General features: G+C 40.3%; 1 protein-coding gene across 19 annotated transcripts in view; it reads left to right on the top strand.

Moving 5' to 3' along the window:
* Positions 1 to 14,503, top strand: part of R3hdm2 (R3H domain containing 2) — a 140,073-nt gene that overhangs the window by 101,674 nt on the left and 23,896 nt on the right. For 15 of the 19 annotated variants that reach the window (XM_069987118.1, XM_069987232.1, XM_069987160.1 and 12 more), the window contains 4 exons: positions 2,003 to 2,034; positions 2,151 to 2,204; positions 7,227 to 7,459; positions 10,496 to 10,662. In XM_069987118.1, coding sequence (XP_069843219.1) covers positions 2,003 to 2,034; positions 2,151 to 2,204; positions 7,227 to 7,459; positions 10,496 to 10,662 — 486 coding nt within the window. The remainder of the gene's footprint in view (positions 1 to 2,002; positions 2,035 to 2,150; positions 2,205 to 7,226; positions 7,460 to 10,495; positions 10,663 to 14,503) is intronic. The other 4 variants (XM_069987186.1, XM_069987127.1, XM_069987259.1 and 1 more) reach the window with 1 other exon arrangement.

Below are 14,503 nucleotides of genomic sequence, written 5' to 3'. Positions count from 1 at the left end.
CTAAACCAGTATACTTAGATGGAAACTACTCTCCTCCCATTTCCCCACCGTCTACTTTGTTAGCAAAACTTTCCAAAATATTTGCACACATATAACAAAATTTATGTGTGTAAATATTGTTATAATCTCAGAAAAATGCTGTCTCCAGCTAAAAAACTGATCTGTGTACTTGCTTCATTGTCTCAAGAGACCCAGGTGTTTCTTGGGATCTTAATCTGATACATGACAATCCTTCTTACCTCAAGTTCAAGGAGAAGAAATTCTGTTCTGAGTTAGAAAAGCCTATGCTCCAAATTATCCCACTATAGCCCAATGAGAGTTCTGTACCTTTAGCAGCAAATCAGTTGGATGGAATGGGAGGAGAGATGTCATTTGTGCATTGTTGTGGCCAATGATGACCCTAAATTGTATGTAGAACAGGTTGTGGATTAGCAAATACTTACGTTTTAATTGCTATCCTTCAGACACTTAGCACTTTATATAGTTTATATACTATAACTTACATAACCCTTATACCAGATCTATGAAAGAGATTCCACTATTGTCCCCATTTTATAAATGAGAAACTGAGGCACAGAAAGGTTAAGTAACCACCTAATGTGACATGCCTAATTAGAGAAAGAACTGATGTTTGAAATTTAGGCTGAAAAATTGTAGGTCTAAGAATTGTGGGTCATATTGAATGTATTTGTAACCCCTACATCTTGTTACCTTTGTGCATATTCTTAACCCCTAATGTAAATTGCCTCTTAAAAATTTATTCTGCTCTGAGACCTTCAGATTAAGAAGTCCCAGTGACAACATAGCATAGCTGATGATCTGAGTATGCTCCTCTGCTTTAGTAACACATGGAAAATGACTGCCCCTTCAAGTCTGCCCTTAGCAAAACCACAGATACTTGGAAAGCAGAGGCAGTTTATAATAGAGTATTGGGATTAATAGGAATATATTTGCCTACAGCTAAAGCATTTAGCTCTTCTCTCCTTTTTTTCTCCTGATTTCTAGTCTCTCAAGCTTCTACTAATATATGTATTCTTTGTTAAATCCTTGTGGATTTATCACTATCATTTCAGACCTTCCTAGCTCTTGTGGTAGAGACATCAGGAATCTCAGGTCTAGACAAGGAAAAATAGCCAAAACCCACTATCTTCCAAAGATTCCATGTGGAGAAGAACCCACTAGTTAGAGAGTAGAATTTGTAGGTTTAGGAGGAGGGGCAATAGGCAATCTGAAGAGAATGGGAAGTGGCAAGAAGAGTGTTCGGATGGAAATGCTGCTGCAGCCTTCTCTGAAGCCTAAGCTATATATTGAGAAAGCTGCCCAATGTAGGCTTTGCTCTGTGCAGAAACCACTCTGCTCAGCAGCTGGATACTCTTAGTACCTTTTTCTAAGACTTAAGAGTCCACAATACTCCTTCATTCAGCTCAGTGGCTTTGTCAAAAAAAATGATCCCCAATGGAACTACCTCAGGCTGTTAATTTTTCATTTTTCCTAAGCTCTTAATACCCTACCTACTTTGGGTCTCAGGTCACGATGTCTTTCATTTTGGCCAATATAGAAGATAGAGAATAGCCACTGAGGTTGATTTCCAAAAAACTAAATTTATTTTTCCTCTCTCCCTTTTCCCCTCTCCTTCCTTTGAACACACCTTTCAAATACAACAGTTACTCTGCTTGGTCCTAGTACAATAAATTTAGAGCTTAAAAGAAATAATGGTTAATAACATTTCTCTTCCTCCTATATTTATTTCACTTCTCCCTATAACAGTCTTAATGTTTAAATACTCTGGGAAGGCTAAAAATCTCAAATGTTTCCCCATTAAAGGTGAGAAGTCAGATTGGATGTGTGGGTGTGGGTCATCCTGTCCCTGCTCCCCTTCTCCCTATTGGTGGGGTGAGCTTTGGTGTGAGAACCTTGGGTATTTGTAGCTCATGGACATCCTTTTCAGTTATGCCATGCTGTTTTCTTATAAGTTATTTTTCGTTTTTTCCCCCTTACCTAGACTGGCCAGAACGGATATCTAAATGACATCAGGTTAGTACCACTTAGCATGTCCCCTGCTTCTCATTGAACTTTGTCAGTGAGGTTAATATAATCCAATAATGATATTTTTGTTTTATTTTGTTTTTGTTTTTGATGTTAACCAACAGACTCTCCAAAGAAGCCTTTTCTTCTAGCTCTCACAAGAGAAGGCAGATTTTTAGGTACCTCTGTGTGATCTGTATCTCTCCTTTTTTATTTTTTATTTTATTTTGCTGTAATCTTTTCAGCAGAATAGGTTTGCTCCATGCATGGCTACTTGTGGAATAATTATATTTGTGGGTTTTGCAGCATTAGATTTTTTTTCCATTAAAATAATAGCTACTGCTCAGTGACTTTATTTTTATTCTTGCTGATTTCAGTTTGAGTCTTGACTAGGTGGTAAAGGGGACCAACTAACTGTTTGGGATAGATCCTGCTCCTTCCCAGAAGTTTGCTGGAACTGGGTACTTTGGAAAGATTCAAATGTATATCTCCAGTAAGACAAACAAATTGATATCTTCTGACTTTTTTTTACTGAGTATATGGAAAGATGTAAAGAACTGATACCTGATGGTGTACAGGGAATGTTTTGCATCTTTTAAGAAAAAATAATATGTATGTATATAAATGCACATGCCTATGTAGTTTTGCCTTTGAGACAATGCATAAAAGGACTGATCTGCCTTAGAATGGACTTAGAATATGTCCTTTATATCGTTGTCTGCTATTTAGCCTTTATGTTGTCAAAAGCTGCTACTTGGTGTATTAACTTCCCCAGTACCTAATGTTCTTCATTCTCCAAAAAACAAACCTAAGAATCTCCTTTTTTGTTTTGTCAGTCTTCCTCTAGGGGATAATATATAGTAGAGGTAAGAAAAATACTACTGTAGAACTGGTAACAGCTGATTTTAGGGATATTCTTCCCAATTTATCAACAACAACAAAAAATAAGTTCAGAGATCCTTAGTATTTAGTACCACAATTTAGAAATAACCCTTTCTGAAAGGTTTCTTAGTTTTTGAATCCTAAGCATGATAAGGACTATCTAACTCAGATTAATTAGCATCTATCTTTAGTTGGTCCTTCCCTATTTTTCCTAAAGCTAGTCAGCTGGGCTGAAGAGTGCCTTCCTCATAAGCACAAAGCCTTGGATTCAGACCCCAGTACCACTTGGAAAAAAAAAAAAAAGGCTAGTCAACCATGTGAAAACAGGCATAATGAAATTTCCCACTCTTATGATGGACAGATTTGCATTTTTCTAGGCACTTTCTGAACTATTCTATCACTTTCTGAACTATTTTTATCTTTCTGAACTATTTTTACCCCCTAGACCATCCCACCCTAAGATCCATCTGAAAATCCCAGGCAGAGTGCTTTGCTTAATAAAGAGTCCTAAACATTTAAACAAATAGACTACTTCATATTCAGCACTAAGGATAATAGATGAAGTCAGAATACCTAAAATGAGTTTTAAATCAACTCTTGTTGATGAATTAATTTTCAGTGCCATACTTTATTGCTTCAGTTATTTTAATATCCTGATTTACTTAGCTGGTTTATATTTATGAAAACTAAAAGCAAAGAGATTTAGTTAGCCCAAGTTTACATGGCTGTTAGTGACAAAACTGAGGCTGACTTTTTTTTTTTTTTTTTGGCCCAGTGTTCTTTTCACTATTTCACACCAGCTCTCTACAAACAACACTCCTTCTCTAAGACATGTTCTATTCAGAGCCCTAATTCAGATTCACTGCTAAGAATGATGCCTTTCTTCTTGGAGCATCAGGGTATATCAAACTGTGTAGATAATAGCTTGAAGAATCTGGTGAGCAGGTGCAGACTTCACCTCTTCAGCTCTTCTTTTAAACTGCTGTTTTTCAGACTGAGCTTTGATTAAAAAGCTAGGTCATCTAAGATGCAGCATAGGGTCATGGACTCAAAACTGAGTAATTTCTTCCCCTATTTTGGATGCCAATCAAGAACTCTTTATTTAAAAAGAAAATCAGTAGGATACTTTAGTTGTACAAGAGAGGATCTCCTTGTGACATTTCCACATATGTACAAACTTATTCCAATCAGTCTCACTCCCTGCCATTATTCTTTTTTATCCTCATTTTTAAAACAGTTTCGAAACATTTCATTATTTTATTTACATACATGCAAACAGAGTCCAGAAATGTTAAAGCTATTAGTTGATCATCTCTAACTTCTTTGTTTCTTTATATGTATGTTTATGTTTGTAAAACAAATACTAGTACAGCAAATTCCGATGCCCACACAATACCAATGCAACTTCCCAGTTTTTTGGAAGGTCCTAGTCCATTGACAAGTAAGCCCCAGGAAGTAAGTGTGTGTGTGTGTGTGTGTGTGTGTGTGTGCGCACGTGTGTGTGTGTGTGTGTGTGTGTGTGTGTGTGTGTGTGTGTGTGTGTGTGTGTGTGTGTGTGTGTGTGTGTGTGTGTGTGTGTGTGTGTGTGTGTGTGTGTGTGTGTGTGTGTGTGTGTTCTTAACCTGAGAACTGTCCCTGAGCTTTTCTTGTTCAAGGCTAGAGCTCTACCACTTAAGCCTCAGCTTTTTGGTGGTTAATTAGAGATGAGTCCCATGGACTTTCCTGCCTGAGCTGACTTTAAAATCATGATCTTCATCTCAGCCTCCTGAGTAGCTACGATTACAGGCATGAGCCACTGGAACTTGATGCTACAGTAATTCTTAATGCTTTTGATTGCCACCAAGACTCAACAATCTGGACTGTTCTGTAGCATTAAATCTACTTATAAAAATTTAATAAATTAGATTGATAGAGTGGCCCAAGTGGTAGAACACTTGCCTAGCAAGCCTAAATTGAACCTGAGTTCAAATCCCCATCCCCCCAAAAACTAAATCAGCTCTGATCTTTTGAGAATATGGGGTATGAGTGCTTTTTGTTCTTACCTTCATTCTTTAACATACACACAACCCAGTTCAATTACTGTTATTGAATTTGAGTGGCTGTCTCTAATTGCCATATTTGTAGTGAAATTAAAGACATGACTAGAGTTTGGTTTATTTGTAGAGAAGGAAACTGATCTCTTTCCTGTCAAGATTCAACTTAGATTCTCTGATTCTCAGAGGAGTAGTATACTTAACAAGGTTAGCCAGAAGAGCATCAGAAAAACCACATTTTGAGCATTTGGCCATCACTGTCTTGGAGGAATTGGATGGTTTCAGAAATGCTGCTGTTTTGGCCATACCTTCACAAGGTATTTGGTTTAAAGTTGCCTTGTTTACATCTACCTCTCTTCACCTCTGGTAGTAAAAGAAAATAAATGGCAGAGTTGTTCTAATACAGAGTAGAGTGTTTGATTTAGGTAGAAAAAGATGTTAATTTGTCCTTAAATTTCAATTAGCAATGCACAGCTTCATCCATTGCTACTAGTGTGTCCTTGCATCCCACAAACACGTTATTGAGTCCTCAGCATCCTGGCCTTCTGTCCCTTGAGACAGAGCGATTGGCTTTCACTTCAGGCCTAGTTCTGTTCTTCGAGAATCTGATTTATGCCTTTCTTATTTCCTTTTTTGCTTTTGGCACGCTAATAGAAGGGGTTAAGGTTTTGAGGAAATAGGAATATTCTTCAATCCCTGTTCTGACTATAGAAAGAAGCACTGAGGTGGTATATACATATATCTATTTGTTGTGGTGAAGAATTAGTAATGAAAAATTGATTAAAAAAAAAAGTGGTCCCCATATAGTTTGCTCATTTTTCCTACATTGCCTTTGGAGCAGATGTTCTAGTAAAGATTTTTTAAATTGTATTTTTACTGTCTTTAGGTAGTTGTACAAAAGAGTTTCCATTCTACAAGTCAGTTTATAAGTACAGTGCATCTCGGTCAATGTCACCCAAGAATGCATTCTTGTTTACCCCCTTAAGAAAAATATATTTTTTTTAATTTTTGTGCCAGTACTGGGACTTGAACTCCAGTTTTTGCATGCCTCCACTTCTGGCTTTTTACTGGTTAATTGGAGATTTGTTTTCCTAGGCTGGCTTAGAACCTCTGTCCTCAGATTTCAGCTTCCTGATTAGCTAGGATTATAGCTAGGCATAAGCCACCAATTCCTGGATTACTTTTATTTATTAGAATAACAAACCACTAGTGGTATCTTGGGAACTAAGGTTTTTGGTGAGGTGATGCTGAAAAGAAGGAAGCCCAAATTACCATGACTTTTACCTAATTGTTCCCCAGAATACACACTAAAATTCTTACTGTTTGGTTCCCTTTATTTAGTAGTTATTGAAGTGGAGATATAAGGGAAACTTGTTGGTTCTGGTTACTTATTAATTACGCAGTAAGAGCTTAAGACAAGGTTTTCAGGCCAGCCCTGGCTATCTTGAAGCATACTGTTATTATAATCACAGACAGGAACCCCAATGTTCCAGAGCAAAGTAAGTGAAAGAACTCCTTTTCTCAATAGTTTTATATAGCCCAAGGCAGTGAGTTTATGAATAGGAAGACAGCTAGGCAGTCAAGGCCCCTGCCCCTTGCCATTCTGAGTCCCAAGGGCATATGCGCTTGATCTTGTTGAGTATTTAAGCCATTAGAGACTCTTGAGAACATTTGTTCTCAAATACCAGCATAGAACTAACACAAAATATGATGGGTCAAATTCCAGACTATCAGTCTATCAACGCTACTTTTCGCAACCCCTAGACAGGTGGTCACAAGCTGCACCTCTACTGGTTTAGATACTTGTTATGTGGAAGATTTGTTGTGGGACTTATCCATGTAACTAACTACTCCTGCCACCTAGTAATAGAAATTTCAAGGCATCCCTTGTTTTGAGAGCTCACAAAAGGAACTGCTACTTTTCCTCTCCACTATTTCCTGTATGTGTAGGATGCCTGTAGGGGTTGAGGAAGAAACCATAGCCAATCTCAGCATCATGTCTGTGGCTTCCCATCTATCTCTGGTCCAGTGTATTGAATTTGTTGACAGTGCACTGTCTCAGATTTGCCTCTGTGCTCTTTGTTTTTATACTAGATTTTGTTCTGTCTGCTCCCATCACATTTTAGTTGGTCAGCCAACTAACAAGAAGTCAGTGCCCATTTCCCCACTTCCTACACCCTCACCAATCCTTACTCCTTTGTTACTGAGAAAATAGAAATGAACTCTCCTGGCCCTTCTGCTGAAGTGGTGGGTGGGGGGGTACTCTGACCACTGTGGTTTCTGCAGGGGGAACCGTGAAGGGCTGAGCCGTACCTCAAGCAGCCGTCAGAGTAGCACAGACAGCGAACTCAAATCCCTGGAACCACGGCCTTGGAGCAGCACAGACTCAGATGGCTCTGTCCGAAGCATGCGACCCCCTGTCACCAAAGCCAGCAGCTTCAGTGGAATTTCTATCCTAACCCGAGGTGACAGCATTGGCAGCAGTAAAGGTGGCAGTGCAGGAAGGATCTCCAGGCCAGGTACTATAGCTTCAGCTTCTTTTCTTTTTCATTCTGTCACACTCTTCCCTTTTTGCTGTCTCCTGCAAAACATCAGCGATACTTTAAATAAAATACTTGTTCTAGTATTGTTTAAAAACATAAAGCAGCCAACAGGAAGGAATCCAAGGAATCATATTTCCTTGGATCCATTACCCTTTCTTGAATCAATCCCCTCTCTGTTTTTCTTTCAAACCTTGATTTAATACAACCCAAAACTGATCAAGATTAGGTTATTTTGTCTGATTCTGACTAGGCAGATATACCTATCAGCCGAGATTCAGGTTGCAAACTAATTTGTAAATGATACCTGCTTTCATTCCTAATACTCCCTTGAGATTATATTTCTAGATCTAATGCTCCCTTGAGATTATTTCTAGATCAGAGGAAGCCCTTGGAGTGTAGTTAATTAATAAAAGCCAACAGGCCAGGACTTAGAGTATGCTGTTATGGCTGCTTCTCTGCAGCTCAGTCACTGGGAAGGATCAAATACTATATGTTCTACAATAAGGCCTGTCACATACCATTCTTCAGTTCTCCTGATCTCCCTCTGTTCCAACTGAATTCATGTGTGTGTTTGTGAGTATTATGCATGAATATACAAGAATGTGTGCTATATACTGGAGCTTTTGTTTTGTTTTTTGGGGGTTTTTTGGGTTTTTTTGTTTTTTGCCGGTCATGGGGCCTGAACTCTGGGTCTGGGCGCTGTCCCTCAGCTCTTCAGCTCAAGGCTAGTGCTCTACCATTGGAGCCACAGTGCCACTTCCAGCTTTTTCTGTTTATGTGGTGCTGAGGAATCGAACCCAGGGCCTCATGCTTGCAAGGCATGCACTCTGCCGCTGAGCTACCTTCCCAGCCCCTATACTGGAGCTTGAACTCATGTTCTTGCTTGGCTTTTTCTAACACTTTCACTTGAGCTATAGCTCCGCTTCCAGTTTTTTTGTTTGTTTTTTGGGGTTTTTTTGCTGGTTAATTGGAGATAAAGAATCTCGTGGAAGCCAGGCACCAGTGGCTCACAGCTGTAATCCTAGCTCAGGAGGCTGAGATCTGAGGATCATGGTTCAAAGTCAGCCTGGGCAGGAAAGTCCATGAGACTCTTATCTCCAATTAACCACCAGAAAACCAGAAGTGGTGCTGTGGCTTAAGTGGGAGAGCACTTGCCTTGAGCTGAAGAGCTGAGTGAAGGACAGTGCCTAGGCCCAGAGTTCAAGCTCCATGACCAATCAGAAAAGAAAAGAAAAGGAAAAGAATCTCTTGGATTTATCTGGAGAACCTTAGACCTTATAGCTTACAGGCATGAGCTACTGTTGCACGGCAGCTTTCTGACAGAGGGGTATCAGCTGTCCATTCACACTTACTGGATCTCTTTTCACTATCCTCATCCCTCTGAAAAAATTGCTTGAATCTTCCAGAAGTTCTGTAGCCCTTGTCCTCAGGAGACATTAGTATTGGTGAACATGATTGCCTCTATAGTACTGCTTCATACTTTCTGATCCCAATGTCACTACATTTAACTAAGCCTTTATTTTATTTAACCTTGAAACTGGCCCCCAACTCAATCTCCCTTACTTTGTTCTTAGCCTTTTTTTTTTTTTTTTTTTTTTGCTGGTTCTGGGGTTTGAACTCTGGGCCTGCACTCTGTCCTTAAGCTTCTTTTGCTCAAGGCTAGCACTCTACTATTAGAGCCACAGTGCCACTTCTGTCCTTTTCTGAGTAGTTTATTGGAGATAAGAGTCTCATGGACTTTCCTGCCCAGGCTAGTTTCTAATCTTGATCCTCAGATCTCAGCCTCCTGAGTAGCTAGGATTCCAAGCATGAGCCACTGGCTCCTCGCTTGATCCCAGCCTTTTTAAAGGGCCAATTTACCATTCTAAAACAGATCTAATGGCATCTATCCCTCTTAAAACTGTCTATGTTTTTGAATAAAGCATACTCTATATATAGCATGACTTCCAATACTAGTTGTCATTTTAGTCTTATTTCCAGATATCCATTGTTCTCCAACCTTATAGCCATTTTGTGAATATGGTATTAGCTTTACCCCCTCTGGGTCTGACAAGATTCTGTTAATCCTTCAAACCTACCACCTCTTCTATAAGTCCTTCCAGGACCCTCCAAGATATTTCTGCTTGCTTATCCTTGCAGTCATACAGCCTTGATGACAATGATTCATTGCTTATCTTATCAGAGTATACTAATTGTAGGGATATCGCACCAGAAGATCCTGTGCCTCCCATAAGCAAGGACTGTTTTCTTCCCTTGTTCATTATACAATACCTAACATATAATAGATACTCAGTAGAAATACACTTTTTAGTAAACCATAATACTCCTTTTAAAAAAAAATTTAAGTGTATTATGTTGCCAGGTACTGGTAGCGCACTCCTGTAATCCTAGCTACTCAAGAGGCTGAGATCTGAGCATCATGGTTCAAAGCCAACTCAGGCAGAAAAGGCTTAGACTTATCTCCAATTAACCAGTAAAAAGCCAGAAGTGGAACTATGGCATAAGTGATAGTGCCATCCTTGAGGGAAAAAAAAGCTTAGAGACAGTGTCTAGATCCTGAGTTCAAGCCCCAGTACTAGCATTCTCCCCAAAAAAGTATTGTGTGAATAGCAGGGTAAAGATTGTGTGTATGTGTGTTCTTGAAAAGCAAGTTGCCTTCTCAGCAATACTGCAAGTTGAGAACAAAAGAAGACAGACTCCATAGGGATATAATCTGTACCTTTCTAGGAAATAAGGCTTTGTGTTTTCAGCCATTTCTTTAGGAGGAACAGATTTTTTAGACACTTCTAGAGAGATGGCTTAATAGCTTCACATTTCATTCAGGTTTCATGGGAGGTAAACTCACATCAAAAAGTGGCTGAAATGTATAGATCTCCAAAAGATAGTGGAAGAGTGGACAGATGGGAGTGAGTAGAATGGGAAAGGAAAAAGTAGACACCTGCAGCTGAGTCCTTCGGGGGAGTATATTCATGGCTTGTGCTTATAACCTTGATGGGTCTCCTTTTTGTCTAGGTATGGCACTAGGTGCCCCAGAAGTGTGTAACCAGGTCACCTCACCCCATTCTGTTCGGGGCCTTCTCCCTTGTACTGCCCAGCAGCAGCAGCAGCAACAACAACTTCCTGTTCTCCCTCCCACTCCTCAGCAACAACCACCCTTGAATAATCACATGATCTCACAGGTGAGTCACCACTCAGTGTCAAAGCCCCCTCTGCTCTGATTCATGCAAGCTCTAGAAGTACAGTAATGTCTCTTGTGCTGTGGGTGGCAGAAAGGATCCAGTTTTGGAAATATACCACGCCCTTCTCCATTTCTCATTTGGTAGTTGTGGGAACAGAAAAGTAAGGGCAAATATTTGGCCAAAGTACTTAGTAGAGTTAGCCTAGGATTTTATGCTTTATACTTCTTCATCTTCATAAAAATTATAAAGAGAAAATATGAGAATTTACCCCATACTATATTTTTACTTTATTCTCTCTACCTTCATGTCCTATATAATTGACAAGGTGATTTTGCTCAGTATATTCCTATAGAGAGATTAAAAAGATTATAGCTTCCACCTTAGTCTGACAGAATCAGTTTGAAGCCAACCCATGCCAAAAAGTCTACAAAACTCTTACTCCTAGTTAACCAGCAAAAGCCAGAAGTGAAGGTGTGGCTCAAGTGTAGAGTGCCATCCTACAGTGGAAAAAAACTATCAAGAGCTCAAGGCCCCAACTCAGTTCAAGCCCTAGTACCAACACAAAAAAAGAAAGAGACAGGCATACAGACTGACAGATTGACCATCTGACCAACTGGCTGACCAGCAAGGCATAGTATGCACTACTGTCATCCCAGCACTCAGAGGGCTAAAGTGGAAGGATCAAGAGTTTGAAGCCAGCCTGGGCTACATAGAGAGATCCTTTCTCCACATAAATAAGAAAATAATCAAACCTCCAGAAATTCTCTTAAAGGGAATATATCTTTCTCCTGCCTCTGACCTGCTAGATGTTACAAAGTAGGGTTTGAGGGAGGCAAACCATAAAAGTCTTCATCCTAAGAGGCATCAGGCTTTATTCTGAACTGGAAATTTTGTGTTCTAGGTTTCAAACTTCGTGTGTGTGTGTGTGTGTGTGTGTGTGTGTGTGTGTGTGTGTGTGTGTGTGTGTGTGTGTGTGTGTGTGTGTGTGTGTGTGTGTGTGTGTGTGTGTGTGTGTGTGTGTGTGTGTGTGTGTGTGTGTGTGTGTGTGGCCTGGTGCAGGTTAGGGGTGTGTGTGTGTGTGTGTGTGTAGGGCCTGGTGCAGGTTAGGGGTGTGTGTATAACTAGGGCCTGGTGCAGGTTAGGTGTGTGTGTGTGTGTGTAACTAGGGCCTGGTGCAGGTTAGGCTAGATACGTGTTCTACCACTTCTACCACTTAAGCCATATCCCCAGCTCTCAAAACCATCTTTTTAAACAGAGTTGTGCTGAGATACTTCTTCATAAGTAGATCCCTATGTTTTATATTGACCTGTATACCCTGGCTATCAGAAGCCTGTATTTGCACTCTTTCCTTGTTTTGCTTGCCAGGCTCCTTTGTCCCCCTGTCAGTCCAACATGACCTTACATACATCTTCTCTCTAAGTATATGAAGCAGGTTCCAAGCACTGATACTTAGGGAACTAGATGGCCCTGAACTTCCTCATGCCAAATATTATAAAACAAAGCCAGAGAAATAGTGAAGATCTAGGAAAATACTACTTTGTATCTAATGTAACCCACATGCAAATCATTCTAATCCTTCATCTTAGTCCCCAAAGGAATCTCTACAAAGTCCTATTTTCTACCATTGTCTTGTTTACCATTATGTCTTATTTATGTCATATTCCTTTGCTCCTTATTGAAAGAGTATATATATGCTTTTCTCTGTCTGCATCTTAATTCCAACTCTAAATGGGTAAACTCTGCACTACTCCCTCCGACTTTCCTACTGTGCTTTTGAAAATGTGTGACTGCCTTTCCCATGGTCCCAATATTTTTTACTTTTTTTCCTGAAATGTGTATATTTTAATCTCTCTCTCTTTCTCTCTCTCTGTCTCTCTTCCCCCCCCTTCTCTTCTTCCCTCCTTCCCTCTCTACCTTCCTTCTTTTTTTTTTTTTTTTGGGGTCTGGTTGTGGGGCCTGAACTTTGGGCCTGGGTGCTGTCCCTCAGCTCTTCAGCTCAAGGCTAGTACTCTACCACTTGAGCCACAGCACCACTTCCGGCTTTTTTCTTTTTGCTTATGTGGTGCTGAGGAATCAAACCCAGGGCCTCATGCATGCAAGGCAAGCGCTCTACCACTGAGCCACCTTCCCAACCCCTCCCCCTTCCTTCTTTCCTTCCTTCCTTCCTTCCTTTTGATATTGAACTCAGGGCTTGGGCTCTGTCCCTGACTATTGCTCTATCACTTGAGCTAGAGCTCCACTTCTGGCTTTTTTTTTTTGGTAGTTTTTTTGACAATAAGAGTCCTATGGACTTTGCTGCTGGGCTGGCTTCAAACCATGTTCCTCAGATCTCAGCCTCTTAAGGAGCTAGGATAGATGTGAACCACTGGCACCCATTCCCTTTTTTCTATCTGCCTCCTATCTGCCATGCATACCTAGATACAGCAAGAGTAGGAGAGGAGCTGATCTAGTAAAGAACTTGATATCTAAGGATATTAGTTCAAAGCTAGCCTGGGTAGAAAAATCCATGACTCTTGTCTCCAATTAGTAAAAAGCCAGAGGTAGAGCTATGGCTCAAGTGGTTAAGTTCCAGCCTTGAATGAAAAAGCTAAGAGACAGTGCTCAAGCCCTTAGTTCAAGCCCCAGTTCTGGCACCACAGATAAATAAGGAGAGGAATATAGAAATGAGTAGTCATTTAGCACTAAAACTTTTAGTTGAATATCCAAGTGATAAATCTAAACCCCAATCTGCATCAGACTGAATCCCTGCCGTTGGATCCTGAATGTCAGTAGGTAAACTGTTGGTACTCATCTTCTACAATGGGAGTAGTACTAGGCTAGATACTAGGAATTGGAGGTAGGAGATCATTATTTGATGAACAGAACTCAGAGCTCTATTCTTTCAGAAATTCATTCATTTTTTTTGTGTCTGGGGAGAGAACAGTACTGGGATTCTTCACAGCTTTACCACACCTTCAATCCTGTTTTGCGTTTGTTGTTGTTGTTGTTGTTGTTTGGTGGGTCCTGGGCTTGAACTCAGGGATTAGGCACTGTCCCTGAGTTTTTTGCTCAACACTAGTGCTCTACCACTTAAGCCATAGCACTTCTGGCTATTTCTGAGTAAGTTTATTGGAGATAAGACTTTCCTGCCTGAGCTGACTTTGAACTGCGATTTTCAGATCTCAGCCTCCTCCTGAGTAGCTAGGATTACAGGTGTGAGCCACCAGTGTCCAACTTGTACTGAGTATCTTTGAGATGATGTTTTGCTTTTTGCCCTGTTGTATGCTTAGACTGCAGTCCACCTATTTTAATCTCCCCAAGGTAGCTGAAGTGATAGGTACATACCATGCACCCAGATTCTTTCATTGAGAAGGAGTCTTGTGGACTTTCCCTTGCAGGTTGATCTAGAACCACTACCTTTTGTGATCTCAGTATCCCATGTAGCTTGGGATGACAGGTTCCTAGCTATCAGTTGAGAAGAGGTCTCAAGATCTTTTCTGCCCAGGATGGCTTCAACCCATAATTCTCCCAATCTGAACCTCCCAAGTCGCTAGAATTATAGGTATGAGCCACAAGCATCAGGCTAGAAATTTACTTTTTTTGAGTGGGGAAGGGAAGTACTAGGGCTTACATTCAGGGCTTTGTGCTTATTAGGCAGGCATAGAATTTACTCTTGAGACTGGGAATAGTAGTGCCTGCTTGTAATCACAGCTGTTCAGGAGGTAGAAGAGGATGGAAGTTCAAGGCCAAGTCAGGCCAAAAATGAGTGAAACTATCTCAAAAACAAGTAAGGTATGGTAGTAACAGCTATAATCCGAGCTATTTGAGAGGCAAAAGTAGGAGAATCGTTGTTTAGGTCTGG

The sequence above is a fragment of the Dipodomys merriami genome, unplaced genomic scaffold (genome assembly GCF_024711535.1).
Source record: "Dipodomys merriami isolate MVZ:Mamm:240054 unplaced genomic scaffold, mDipMer1.0.p SCAF_10, whole genome shotgun sequence".
Classification (NCBI taxonomy): domain Eukaryota; kingdom Metazoa; phylum Chordata; class Mammalia; order Rodentia; family Heteromyidae; genus Dipodomys; species Dipodomys merriami.
Note: the sequence above shows the minus strand (reverse complement) of the source record. Positions and strands in the feature narration are given on the sequence as shown.